This window comes from Jaculus jaculus, chromosome 8 (assembly GCF_020740685.1).
Source record: "Jaculus jaculus isolate mJacJac1 chromosome 8, mJacJac1.mat.Y.cur, whole genome shotgun sequence".
NCBI lineage: Eukaryota > Metazoa > Chordata > Mammalia > Rodentia > Dipodidae > Jaculus > Jaculus jaculus.
This window is the reverse complement of record NC_059109.1, coordinates 55,241,122-55,255,967: the sequence shown is the minus strand read 5'-3', so window position 1 is coordinate 55,255,967 and position 14,846 is coordinate 55,241,122. Positions and strand designations below refer to the sequence as shown.

General features: G+C 45.7%; 1 protein-coding gene across 8 annotated transcripts in view; it reads right to left on the bottom strand.

Annotated features, from left to right (window-relative positions):
• Window positions 1-14,846, bottom strand: part of Frmd5 (FERM domain containing 5) — a 382,500-nt gene that overhangs the window by 68,730 nt on the left and 298,924 nt on the right. For all 8 annotated transcript variants that reach the window (XM_045157691.1, XM_045157686.1, XM_045157690.1 and 5 more), the window contains exon 2: window positions 3,895-3,999. In XM_045157691.1, the coding sequence (XP_045013626.1) occupies window positions 3,895-3,999 (105 nt within the window). The remainder of the gene's footprint in view (window positions 1-3,894; window positions 4,000-14,846) is intronic.

The window sequence follows — 14,846 nt, the reverse complement described above, 5'->3', positions numbered from 1 at the left end:
GTTGTTTTCTGCCAGCAACTCAAAGCTGACTGCAACAGTAGAGTTGGTACTGAGAGTGGAATTGTTGCTAGAAGTCCGACTGTGTGGCTTTTAGCCTTTTGGGACTGATTTGAGGTAGGAATGTTGAGGGATTTGAAACCTTGGTCTAAGAAATACCTTGCAGTTCTGTAAGTATAGCTGATGGGCTATTCTGGTCAGCGTTGAAAGACCTGAATGCAGTAAGAACTATGGACTGTGAGGTTTGGTTTATGAGGGTGAGAAAGAACTTTGTTGGGACTGGTCTAGAAACAGTTTGTGTAAGAGGCTTATTGTTATGCCCATGTCCTGAGAACTTGTGCAGGGTTGCATTGCATATAAATGGACTGGTGTGAGCAGAGGGATATGGCACAGAAAAAAACTGAACTCTTTGGGCTGAGAATGCTGTATGTTCTGAGGCAATTATATGACAGATTACTTGAGATTGAGCCAGCTGACCTGACCTGGGAAAGCAGGAAGAATGTGGACTGTAAAGTAAAGAGTCTGAATGCTAAAGGAGTGTCCTACTCTTCAAAGTTGGATTTATTTCTCCCCTGCATTAACAAGTTGGTAATTTGCCTGGTACTATGGAGTATAACAAATGGAGGAAAGTGAGGGTCATTGAATTTGCAACATGGTTTTGTGTTTTGAAAATGGTGATGGGCTGTGTGAAGCAGGCTTACCTGCATGGATTACCGGAGTGGAGGCCCAATGGAACCATGAGGATGAACCATGGGTTGCAGTGAAGACCCAATGGAGATGCCAGCACTATGGGATGGCTGCCAAGGAGAGATTCTGGCACCGGATAAAGTTTTCCAGGACTGTGAGTAGCCTAGCTGGAGGGGTGGAATTGGAACTCCAGAGACTTGTCATTAGTTACAATTATTGGACTTGAAGACCTCTCACTGGTTAGAGTCATTGGACTTGGAGCTACAGAGTTTGGTGTTTGTCCTGTGTGTTTTAAATCTTGTGTTGGCTGAGTATTTCTTTGCTATGCCAATGCCGTCTTTTACAGTGTGAGTGTTTATTTTGAGCCATTATGGAATTTTTTGATATTATAGCTCAGTTATAAGACTTCGGACTATGGGGGTGTTTAAATATCATTGGGATTGATAAAAACTATGGGACTTTTATAATTAGACTGAAGGTATTACATTTTATATCATATATGGTTATCAGTTTGTGGGGTTCAGGGATATAATATGGCGGTTTGATTCAGGTGTCCCCATAAACTTATGTATTCTTAATGCTAGGTCCCCAGCTGGTGACAATTTGGGAATTGGAGCCTCCTGGAGGCAGTGCATTGTTGGGGGTGGGCTTATGGGTGTTATACCCAGCTTCCCCTTGCCAGTGTTTGGCACACTCTCCTGCTGCTGTGTCTACCTGACGTTGGTCAGGAGATGATGTCCACCCTCTGCTCATGCCATTGTTTTCTCTTTCCATCATGGAGCTTGAGTCTATAAGCCAAAATAAACCCTTTCCTCCCACAAGCTGCTCTTGGCTGGCTGTTTTCTGCCAGCAACGTGAAGCTGACTACAACAAGGACACATAGCTTTTTAGCATTGAGACACACTATGACTTCACACTAAGGTCCAGAGGTAAGGAGAACATGTCGACAGAATGGAGCCTTATGGAGTATGGGGCTGACCTTGTGACCGTTTCCCCAGGTACTGACTCTTTGTAGAGCTCTGCTAGGCAGGGAAGAGTGAAATACATTGCTGAAGAGCAGGGGCCGGGCTAGTCAACTCCAATTCTTTCCTAAGCTCACATTTTTAGTACACAATGCTAGGTATAACATGGAGGGCAAAGTGGCTCAGAGCATTGTAGCAGTTAACTTCTCATTGCTGGGATAAAACACCAGAAGTAGCTTGTGGAGGAAAGAGTGTACTTCCAGCTTACATTTTCTTGAGGAAATTTCATTATGGTGAGCAGACAGCTGGGTGTCACATCTCCACATAAGCAGAGACAGTAGAGACAGTGAACTAAATGTGGCAAAAGGGGCTGTGGTATAACACTCCAAAGCCCATCCCAGTGCCACATATTCTCCAGCAAGGCTCTACCTCCCAAAGGCTTAAGTATGGGTAAGTATGAGGCTTAATGACAAACATGAGGCCAGTGGAGGCAGTTTACACTCAAACCACCACAAGTATCAAAGAACAAATGGCACTTGGCTGGGGCATGGTGAAGGACATATTTGCTCAGCATCTGTGACTCTGCACAGTGCTGGAATGCCATGCCCTCTGGAGCTCCAAGGCCCCCAATGACAGTAGAGACAGCCCAGTTTGGAACTGCATAAGAAATCTTGGGCCCCAGAAAGAAAGGCCTGTGGGATTTGTGATGATGATGTTTTTAGAGAGTGACAGCTGAACAAGCATGGTAAGCAGGAGCATAATGCATACTTCTCCATATTTTCCATTTCACGGGGATCCCAAAAAGCACACCCACAGTCAGCAAATGAAGGAGGAGTCAAGGTTACACAAGGTAAAAGTATCTGCAGGCTGGGTTGGGGGAGGTGCAGAAGGACCTACAAACTCTTCACTCATTCACTCATCAAATACCTATTGAACATCAGCTGCATTCTAGGCCCTATGCTGGTTCCATGGGAGACAGTGGAGGACAGGTTGCAGTCTGCGCCCTCAAGGGACTTATGCTTTTGTAGGGAACACAGGTTCTCAGAGCACAGTGTAAGAAGTGCTGTGATGGGTAGGTCGCAAAGGTAGTAGGGGTTGAAGTGCCCAAGGGAGAACCCCAAATACAAAGCAGGGTTATGGAAGACTTCCTGGAGGAAGTGAAAGATATGGTAAGCACTTATGGTGGTTTGAATGTGAAATATCCCCCACATATTCATGTGTTTGAATACTTAACACCCCCCACCCCCGCCGCAGTTAGCGGCACTGTTTGGGAAGGTTATGGAACTTTTAGGAACTAGAACCTTCCTAGAGGAAGTGTGTTGTTGGGGATAGGTCTTGAGGTTTTATAGTCCAGCCCTGCTTGCTGTCCCCTCCCCCATTGCTGGTGTGACTATGTGACACTGGCTTCCTGCTCCTGCTATGCTTTCCCCACCATGATGGACTCTACCCTCTGGAACTATAAGTCAGACTAAAACCTTTTCCTTCTATAAGCTGCTTCTAGTTGGGCATTTTGTTGTAGCAACAAGGAGGTCATTGGCATAGCATTTAAGAATGAAAAGGAAGTAGCCAGGAGAAGTAAGGAAAAGGAGAAAGCATGTTCCCGACAGGGGCACTGTGTGAGTGAAGGCACTGAAAACGAGGGAGGCAGGGTGTGTCTGGAGACAGTATTGTCTGGCGAGACCACAGAAGGGAGGACACCAGTTAGGGAAGGTAAAGCTGGAGATGAAATGGGGACCCAAGAATTATTTGCTCCTGTCGAAACTATAATCCTTGTTAATGCCCACTGTCTGCAGAGCAAGGACAGCAGGTTTTGCAAAGTGTTGAAAGATCAAGCCAGTTGGCACCCTCTGTTCCGTCAGATCAGATTGGCATGGCTCAGTGAGGTTCTACCGAATCAGAACAAGACAGGCTGGGATCTGGTTCATTTCATTTACTAGAAAGGACGTAAGAGATGCTTGCTGTGAGCTCTAGGACCACAGCACTGGCCTACCTGCTATGCCTTCAATGGGCACCTTTGGGCAAATCACTTAAGCTCTTAAGACTGTCTTTTTGACATCTGTATGATTCTAGGCATCTCCAGCTGAGTTCTAATTCGGGTGACTTCCAGGTTGAACGCTATAATTTGAAGCAATGGCATTCAATGGCAGGGTCTGGCTGACCCCCGATTCCTGAGGCTAAACTCTGCATATGGGTAATAGCTCAAAGGCTGCAGGAATGCATTCTATTTGTGCTTTGAATTTTGACTTACCCGCTGCTTATCTGGGTCCACAAAGCGGATCCCAAAATAGTCTTTCTCAAGTAGGTTCAGGTGGTGGCAAAGGAGGTCAAACAGGTACTGGCCTTTGGCATCTCTCTGCGAAGAAAGCAAGCTCCACTGAGAAATGGGTTGTCTTCAGGCTGACCTTGTTCTTTTTTTAAATAGTCGCAAAAATCTCCCTCTCCCAAATAAATACATAAAAAATTAAGAGGAAAAAAGTACTGGAGAGATGGCTTAGCAGCAAAGGCACTTGCCTGCAAAGCCAAAGGACCCAGCTTCGATTCCCCAGGACCCACATCAGCCAGATGCATAAGGGCACATGTGTCTGGAGTTCATTTGCAGTGGCTGGAGAACCTGGCAACCATTCGCTCTCTCTCAAATACATAAATAAAAATTAAATGAATAATCATAAAAATCTATTTATAGATTGCACATGGACATGAAAGGGGCATGTGTCCATAACTGTGTCCACCACAGTGTAATACTTTACATAGTCTCGAGGATATTAACACCTGGAAGAGGCCCAATAATTATTCCCATCACAGAAACATCAGAGAATCCAGTAGAGTCTCCTAAACCCAGTTCCAATCACTAATGCACAAGCCTTAGTAAGCTAGTGGGAACAGAAAATGCCAAAATAGAACACAGCAGTAGTTACACCAAGTCCAGCTGGTTTTGTCCCTAAAATAGGTCTTAAATTCATCCACTATTCTTTTAAAATTTTTTATTTATATATTTATTTGATAAAGAGGCAGAGAGAGAGAGAGAGAAGGAGGGAGGGAGGGAGAGAGAGCAAGAGAATGATGGGCATGCCAGGGCCTCCAAACTACCACAAACTTGGACATAATGGGCCCCCTTTTTGCTGAATAAGTAATAAAGGCAAATGTACAAAAGAATATACTATGAAGATTCAGTCTTCATTCCACCCTACAACTCCATATCCCAATTCATCTCCTTAGGAGAAGCCTGTAACCAGATTTCTATTTGCTTGGATTTTTAAAAATATTTTTATTATTATTTATTTATTTAACACAGAAAGAGAGAGAGACACAGAGAGACAGAGAATATGAGAATGGGCGCACCAGGGCCTCCAGCCACTGAAAATGAACTCCAGATGCATGTGCCACCTTGTGCATCTGGCTTATATGGGTCCTGGGAAATTAAACCTGTAGTCTTTGGTTTTGCAAGCAAGTGCCTTAACCACTAAGCCATCTCTCCAGCCCCTCATCCACTATTCTTTATCCCCATTGCCAAGACCACAGGTCAAGCCACCACTATCCAGCAACTGGACCATTGCCAAAGCCTTCTAATGGATTTTGGTGGAAGCTTCCACCGTTGTTCCAGTTAGTCTTTCTCCACACAGCAATCAGAGAAATTACAACTTGGACATAATGGGCCTCCCTTTTTGCTGAATAAGTAATAAAGGCAAATGTACAAAAGAATATACTATGAAGATTCAGTCTTCATTCCACCCTACAACTCCATATCCCAATTCATCTCCTTAGGAGAAGCCTGCAACCAGATTTCTATTTGCTTGGTTTTTTTTGGTTTTTCAAGGTAGGGTCTCACTCTGGTCCAGGCTGACCTGGAATTAACTCTGTCATCTCAGAGTGGCCTTGAATTCATGGCAATCCTCCTACCTCTGCCTCCCGAGTGCTGGGATTAAAGGCATGTGCCACCATGCCTGGCTTGCTTGGTTTTTTAAAAATATTTTTATTATTATTTATTTATTTGACACACAGAGAGAGACAGAGAGAGAAAGAGAGAGAGACAGCGAGACAGAGGAGAGAGACAGAGAGACAGAGAATATGAGAATGGGCTCACCAGGGCCTCCAGCCACTGAAAATGAACTCCAGATGCATGTGCCCCCTTGTGCATCTGGCTAATGTAGGTCCTGGGGAATTGAGCCTGGGTCCTTTGGCTTTACAGGCAAATGCCTTAACTGCTAGCCCTAATATTTTATTTCTATTTATTTACTTGAGAGAGGGAAAGACGGAGAGACAGAGAGAGAATAAGTGTGCCAGGGCTTCCAGCCACTGCAAACAAACTACAGATGTATGTGCCGCCTTGTGCATTTGGCTTATGTGGGTACTGGGGAACTGAACTGAGGTCCTTTGGCTTTGCAGGCAAGTGCCTCAATCACTAAGCAATCTCTCCAGCCTCCAGATTTTTATTTGATAGTCTATACACAGGCAAACCTTTATGCATGGATGTTTCACTGCCACATTTTTTGGTCTTTTTGAGGCAGAGTCTTACTCCAGAGCCCAGGCTGATGTGGACCTCTCTATAGCCCAGGCTGGTCTTGAATTCACTGTGATCCTCCTACTTCTACTTCCCAAGTTCTGGGGTTAAAGGAGTACACTAGCAGGCCCAGTTTCCTCTGTTTTATTTGTTGGGGGGGGGGTCTCCCTCTAGCCCAGGCTGACCTGGAATTCACTCTGTATTCTCAGGGTAACCTTAAATGCACAGTGATCCTCCTACTTTTGCCTCCCAAATTCTGGGATTAAAGGCGTGTGCCACCATGCCTGGCTCTCCAGTTTCCTCTTTTTAACATACATTTATAACACTTCCCTCCTCCTAGTGCTGAGGATAGAATGCAGAGGCTAAGCATGCTAAGCAAGTGCTCTACCCTTGAGCCACACCTCCACTCCCCACAATTTTATATTGTATGTCTTGATTTTGTCTCCCACTGAAGGTACCTTGTAAATCCTTCTATATATGCATACAGCCTGAATTTTTAAATGTTGTACGGCATTCTACTAAGCCAAGTTATTTATCCAAGTCCACAGTGATGGAATTTGTTCCTAATCTATTACAAACAATGTGCAGTGAACTTTAATTACACTACTCAATCTTGCTTAACACCATCAGTGTCTTCCCATTTCCCCCAGAATAAAGCCCTAACTGTGTGCCTGGCCTGGAATGTTTGTCTAGCTCCTACCTTCTCTCTAATTGCATCCCATATCATTGACTCTGCTCGTAGCCTTTCTGTTCCTGAACATGCCAAGGCTCTCCAGCCTCTGTGTCTCTGCACGTCCCTGCCTGGAATGCAACTTCTGCAGCTCCTCATAGCCCCTTTCCTGGTGTCTACAGCCGCCTTCCCTACAGAATGGCTTATCCCCACAACTTTCCATTGCATTATCTTGCTGATGTCTTTTTCTTTGGCACTGCATGTGGTATTGTGTGTATGTATAGTGTGTGTGTGCGCGCGTGCGCACGCGCACCCGCATGTGTACAAATGAATGCAGAGGCAGTTCAGTGGATAAGCACACTTATTGTACAAGCTATGAGGACCTGAGTAGCATCCATTACAAAACCCAGGTATGCTGGGCGTGGTGGCGCACGCCTTTAATCCGAGCACTCTGGAGGTAGGAGGATCACCGTGAGTTCGAGGCCACCCTGAGACGACAGAGTGAATTCCAGGCCAGCATGGACTAGAATGAGATCCTACCTTGAAAAACAAAAACAGAAACAAAACACAACACAACACAACACAACAAAACAAAACAAAAACCCCAGGGACGACCACATGTCCATAACCACACTGAGTGGGATGAAGACAGGATTATTAAGGTATGCCAGTGTAGTAAAAAACAAAACAAAACAAAACTCCTTTTTAAAGACAGCCATGGTCCAGAGGAGAACACTGAGTATCCTTCTCTACCATTCTAACACATTGTTTTCTTGAGATGGAGTCTCTCTCTGAACCTGGAGCTGCCATTTTTTCGGTGAATTGGCTGACCAGTGAGCCCCAGAGATTCTCGAGTCTCTGCCCCTTAGCATTAGGGCCACAGACATGCGTGTCATATCCAGCTGCTTATGTGGCTGCTGAGGACTGAACTCAAGCTACCTCAAGCCCTTTCAGGCCCTCATGTTGCTCCATGGCAACCTAAACCATAGCAAGTGCTCTTAACCACTGAGCAATTTCCCCGTTCAATTTATGTCCTTCAGAGCACTTACAGCATGCTGTCATGATCCTGCTGACTTGTTTGCTTGTTTAGTTACCATCTGCTGCCTTAAATTTTTTTCCCCCCCGAGCCAGGTATGGTGGCACACGCCTTTAATCCCAGCATTCAGGAGGCAGAGGTAGGAGGACTGCTGTGAATTTGAGGCCACCCTGAGACTACATAGTGAATTCCAGGTCAGCCTGGACTACAGTGAAACCCTACTGCGAACACACCCCCCCCCAATACATATTTTTCTCAGGTAGGGTCTCACTCTAGCCCAGGCTGACCTGGAATTCACTATGTAGTCTAGGAAAAATATTTTTTATTTATTTGCAAGCATAAAGAGAGAGAGAGAAAGAGAGAGAGGGAGAGAGATTGAGATTGAGAAAAAGCACATGGGTATGCCAGGGCCTCTTGCCACACTATAAATGAACTCCATATGCATCTGCCCCTTTGTATATCTGGCTTATATGGGTACTGGGGAATCAATCCCAGGCCATCAGGCTTTTAAGCAAAAGCCTTTGACCACTGAGCAATTTCTCTAGCCCCAGACTTTTCTTTAGGTGGGGTCACAAAGCCCACTTGACTCCATCTTCCATTCGCTTTCCCTGCAGTTGCCTTGCTCTATGGCTGCTCTGCACGTTGTGGGCTGAGAGTGAACAATGATTACCCTGGAGAAACGGGCAGTTGTGACGGCTGGTGATTACTGGTTAGTCACAGAGTCAAAGATCCCAGCCAGAGCACATTTATCTTCAGGACAAGTGAGCCAAGACATAGAGCCTAAATCCTTACCCCCAGCTGACCTTCAGAGGTTATGGTTATTCTCTTCCCAAAGACCTTAGTGGGTTAAGACAACATACTAAGCACTCATTTAAAATATATATCTATAGGGCTGGAGAGATGGCTTAGCAGTTAAGGTGCTTGCCTGCAAAGTTGAAGGACCCAGGTTTGATTCCTCAGGGCCCATGTAAGCCAGATGCACAAGGTGGCGCATGTGTTGGGAGTTCACTGCAGTGTAACAGTGGCTATAGGCCCTGGCACACTCATTCTATCTGCAACCCCCCTCAAATAAATAAATAAAAAAATTTAAAAAATGTATCTGGGGATGGAGAGATGACTCAGTGGTTAGGACACTTGTCTACAAAGCCTAAGGACCCTGGTTTGATTCCCCAGTACCCATGTAAAGCCAGATACACAAGGTAGTGAATGCATCTGGAGTTCATTTGCAATGGCTAGAGGCCCTGGTGTGCCCATTCTCTCTATATATCTGCCTCTCTTTTTCTCTCTCATACATAAATAAAATATTAAAAAAAATAAATGTGGCCTTATGTGAGTACTGAGGGATCAAACCAGGGTCCTTAAATTTTGCAGGCGAGTGGTTTAGCCGCTGAGCATCTGCCGTTCACTCATTGTGGTGGTGGCTAGAGGGCCTGGTGCCCCGTTCTCTACCTGCTTCTTTCTCTCTCAAATCAATCAATCAATACACATTTTAAGAATCTGTATTTTGTTAACCACGATAGCGCATACACATGTTGAAAATAACAGGACACATAAGTAAAGACATTTACTCTCTATGTGGTATATAGAATGCTTCAGGAACTTCTAAGAATGGATCTATAACCGAGGAAGCCTGTGTGCTCCTCTCCGGCAAGCCCCATGCTGGTTCTCTGTTTTGCCCACGCGTTAGCATAGGGACTGAAGCAGCAAACAGAAAGCAGGCTTGGGCCAGTGACTGAAACCACTCAAGGTCAGTTGCATTTTCTGCCTCGTAATGAACAGGCCTAGGCAGGACAGCAGGTTCACTTTAACCCACCACGAAAGGAGCCAGGCAGGGGGCACCCTAGGGGAGACACAAGGAAGAAAGTCACCACTCACTCGCCTTCACCTTGTCCAGCCTGCCACACTGGGAGGCTCGTAGATTTTAAGTGCAGATTAAATGAGGCTTTCGGTGGAGAAATGATCACACCTCTCTTCATCCTAGCCCACATATAGTTAAATGGGAACTGGCTGTGGTTATGGGCCCTGAGAGAAGCAGAAGTAAAGGGAGGAATTATGGAAAGAGGGCCCCATGGTCCTAAAGGCATGCTGCACCAGGACGAGGGGGCTGAAAGGGAAAGGCAAGAGCTGAACAAGTTGTTCTCAGAAGCCCGACAGGGAAGGGACAAAGCGCCAGGGCTGCGGTAGCGTTTTTGTCTCCTTCCAGCTGATATTTATATTTAAAAGTTTTGTAGACCAAAGGCTTCCTTGCTAGTGTCCTCCAAGGGCCCATGTGTCTGGGCAGGCTCTAGAGCAGACACTGTGTGAAAGCTCTTTAATGTCACAGAGGAACATACACATTAGCTCATCTCAGGGCCGGGTGTGTGAGTGAGCAGAACAGAAAAGTGTGAATACATTCCTGGGGAGCACTTCCTGCCCCGGTAGTCTCACATCTCACTCAGCCCAGCTTTCTGAGACAGAGAGAGCTTGAAGGGTACAAGTGCTAATAGCAGGGCCCCACTTGCTAACCTCAACACCCCCTATGCTAATGTGCTTTCTCTTTTAGAAGGGAGGGAACTGCTGGGCTCCTGACCCAGGAACTCACTTTTCTTGCTTAGACATGAAGAAATAAAATCTTCCCAGGAACTGCTGAGGCTGCAACTAGAAGGACAGACAGCTCACCCTGGGAGCAGCTCATTCCAGGGGAAGTACAGTGAAGTCCGTCTGTGAGCCATACTGTCGCATGTAGAGGGCGGCCCCTGCCCGAGTCTTCTCCTGTGCTTCTCTCAGAACCCAGGAGTCAGGCTAGGAGGGATGGGGCTCTAGCAGACACTTAAAAAAATTGTTTTTGGTTTTATTTTTATTTATTTATTTGAGAGCAACAGACAGAGAGAGAAAGAGGCAGATAGAGAGAGAGAGAGAGAATGGGTGTGCCAGGGCCTCCAGCCACTGCAAAGGAAATCCAGATGCGTGCGCCCCCTTGTGCATCTGGCTAACATGGGACCTGGGGAATTGAGCCCCAAACTGGGATCCTTAGGCTTCACAGGCAAGCGCCTAACCTCTAAGCCATCTCTCCAGCCCATCTAGCAGACACTTTTTATCCAGACAGTAGTGCCAGAAGGTTGCCATGGGAGCAAGTGACCATGTGACTGCTGGGGGAGTATCCAAGCCTGATGTGGAGGGAAATCAGAGGGAGAGATGACCCATGCTCCTTAGACCTTTTATTTATTTATGAGAGAGAGAGAAAGAGAGACAGAGAAAGAGTGTGTGTGTGTGTGTGTGTGTGTGTGTGCCAGGGCATCCAGCCACTGCAAATGAATTCTAGATACATGAACCACCTTGTACATCTGGCTTATGTGGGTCCTGGGGAATTGAATCTGGGTCCTTTGGCTTTGCAGGCAAGTGGCTCAACTGCTAAACCATCTCTCCACCCCAGACCTTTCTTTTAATCAATGCAAAAAAAAATGTATCAATGTCTTTTGTCTCAACAACCAACCCCCATTCCACATGAAAATTTAGAGTTGGGGTGATTTTCACAATGGCACATTTCTGTGGGACACTGTCCTCCAAGCACACCACCACTCCCATCTTCATCTGAGCAGCTGTGGGCCTGCTCTGCCGGTCCACAGGCCCAAGCAGACCCTCTGAGCAGAACCTCAAGCCTGCTGCTGTACAATTCATAAGAGCAAGAGTAGAGATCTATCCATGATGATGCTTCTAGAGCCATGGCATCTCATTCACTCTCCTCTGGAAAAATAAACAACTGCCACCCAGAACTGGGTCTGAAGAGAAGCAGACACTGTCATCTTTCCTATGGTGAGACTGCTTTTACAAGTAAGGCGAATGAGAAGCATCGCTGCATCTTGCCATTGATTAGAAAATTTCAGTTGTGTTTTACCAGTCTGTGTAAACATCGCAGTGGACTAGTCATATCATGGCTCCAGAATTACTGGAAACTCAGCCAGGTTTGTTCTAAAAAAAAAAAAAAGTCATCACTTACACTAAAATCAGTCCAGGAATTAATGCCAATATTTCAGTAAGTTCCATGGAAGAAGTTTCATTGTTCAGTTTGTTCAATAATAAGCAAACTCACCCACTGTTTATTTTTCATGGGGATGTGGAAGGGCAGGGGTTGAGTCAATCCCTAGTCAGGCTGGTCTAGAACTAAATATGTAGTCCAGGACCCATTCAAATTCCCAGCAAGGGCCAGGTGTGGTTGGACACACCTTTAATCCCAGCACTAAGGTAGGATCCATGAGTTCGGAGGCCATCCTGGGGCTAGACTTAGTTTTAGTTCAGCTTGGGCTAGAGTGATACCCTACTTCAACAATCAAAAAGGAGTTGGGAGGATGGCTCAGGGATTAAACACACTTGTTTTCAAAGCCTGCTAACCTCAGTTCAATTCCCTAGCACACATCTAAAGCCAGATAGAAAAGTAGTGCAAGCATCTGGCATTCATTTCCAACAATAGCAGATCTTGGCAAATCCCTATACATTTGTAAGTAAAATGGGCATGCTAGGGTCTCCTGCTACTGCAAACAAACTCCAGACTCACGTGCCACTTTGTACATCTGGCTTGACATGAGCACTGGGGAACTGTGGGTTACTGGGGGATTGAACCCAGGTTATTAGACTTTGCAAGCAAGTGCCTTTAACCACTGAGCCATCTCCCCAGCCCAGATCTTCTGATATGCATGGCAATTTCCTCCAAGCTGAAACATGTCATCCTGGCATGATGTTCCTCAGGAAATTCCAAACTGAAACACGGGATCATTAGGAAGTGCAAAAGCTCCAAAAGGCCCCAGAAGTAAATACCCACACGTCTCAGGAAATTCCTGATACAAGATTCATAAGGCCCCTCCTCAAGAGTCTGTAAAGTAAGGGCTGTCCTGCAGACACCAACCAGCCCAGCTGCTGCCACTTGAGTGTTGAATTCCAGTGATTCAGCTTCAGTGAGTCTCAACCCGTGCTGTGGGGTAGGGATTCTGAGTGCCGCAGCTGCCTTTGAGTTACTTGTCTTGCTGAAAATAACCCCAATAAACTCACTAGACTTGGATGGAATCATTAAAAAAAAATCACTTAGTGTGAAATTTATATTTTCTGTCTCTTTTACACACACTCTCATATAGTATGTTTCTCACACACTATAGATATGCACACACACACACACACACACACACACACACATAATTTTGTTATTTTGCAGAGATGAGATCTTATTATATAGCTCAGGTCTGCCTTGAACTCACAATCTTTCTGCTTCATCCTCTTAAGGATTACAGGCAGCTAGAGCTTAGAAGGTAGAGTTCACATAGACAAAGCCAGTCTCTACAACCTCCTAGCACAACACATTACTTTTTAGTACCATGTATTTGATTAGAATAAAAAGAAAAATATTTGGAATTCCAATAAATTAACTCAGAGCCTCAACTTCTCTTTAAGAAACACACGGAGTTGGGAATTGAAAGTGCAGGAGTTATTATAGCATCATACTCTTCCCGTTGTCATCCCCAAAAGAATGTATGATGGGCTTAGCGGTTAAGACATTTGCCTGCAAAGCCAAAGGATCCTGGTTCTACTTTTCCAGGAACCACATAAACCAGATGCACATGGTGGTGCATACATCTGGAGTTCGTGTGCAATGGCTGGAGGCCCTGGTGTGCCCATTCTCTCTCTCTCAAATAAATAAAAAATAATTTTTAAAAAGAATGTATGACAGAACATCAGTTGGTTAAACATCAAGGGATGAGCAAGCCAAGTCCTTTGTTCTTTGACCAGGGTCCCAAATTCCCCAGGGCATGCTTGGTCACACACAGTTGGCATCCTGCCCAGGACCAGATAGGTCATTCTTACTGCTCCTAGGAATGGCAGAGTCTTCCCTAAAGCTCCCTCATCACAGCAACAGAACTTGAGCTGGGCGTGGTAACACATGCCTTTAATCCCAGCACTCAGGAGGCAGAGGTCGGAGAATCACTGTGGGTTCAAGACCACCCTGAGACTACATAATGAATTCCAGGTCAGCCTGGCCTAGAGCAAAACCTTACCTAAAAAAACAAACAAACAAAAAAAAAAAACAGAAAAAACAAAAATGGAACTTGACAAAGGGTCCTGGAGACTGCCCCTGCTCTGTGTGCCCTTGGTTTTACAGAGCTCTGTTTATGAACGCCTCCCTTCCCAGCTCTATGCAGGCAACTTCATGGATTAACAATATTGAGATTCCCAGCTAACGAGTGAGACTTCTGGGCCAGGAGCCGAGCCGTGGGGAAGAAAGATGATTCGCTGTACAAATGTTAGGGTCTTAGAAAACAATGGGACAAACCCCAAAGCTCCCAACAGTGTTTGTCTCAGTGGAGAAGGAAAGGAGGGGAGTCGGGAGAGGAGGCAGACAACCAGCTTGCTCACAAGGTAGATTTTCACTGACAAATAGTAAATCAGGGACCATCAGCAGAACCAGTGGTTGTCAAACTTGAGCCTGTACAGATTCAGACTGTGGCGCTCACCATTAGAATGTCAGGTGCAGGGTATCTGGAGCCCAGCCTGAGAATCTGTTTTCTAGTAAGTTCCCAGGTGATGCTCCAATAGCTAGCCTGAGGACCACCGGTATAAGTCAACCCTTTTGCAGTACCTATTGGTTGGAGAAATGAATGTTTGAGCTCCGCCTTTCCAGTCCTGTCAGCACAATCACTTTAATTTAGCTCCAGAGAGTTCATGTCCCAAGAGCACTGACTTCAGAGCATGAGGCTTGTGAGCTAAGCGCTGTGGAGAAACTCTGTGCCTTCCTGCCAGATCTTCCAACTCTGCCTTTCATGCCAGTAGGCAGCTGCCCAATTCTAGTTACAAGGTTCAAGCCCTCAATTACCATTTTCCTCCAATGGCTAACTAGCTCAAAACTCACCGCACTTTTACTAAGGAACCAGTCATCAGAAGGCATAGCCGGCAGCTATCATCAAACCTACTTCAGAGTAAGGATTCCCTTGTCACCCCACTTCTCCGTCAGTGGCAGGGCCCCTGTTCCTGAAC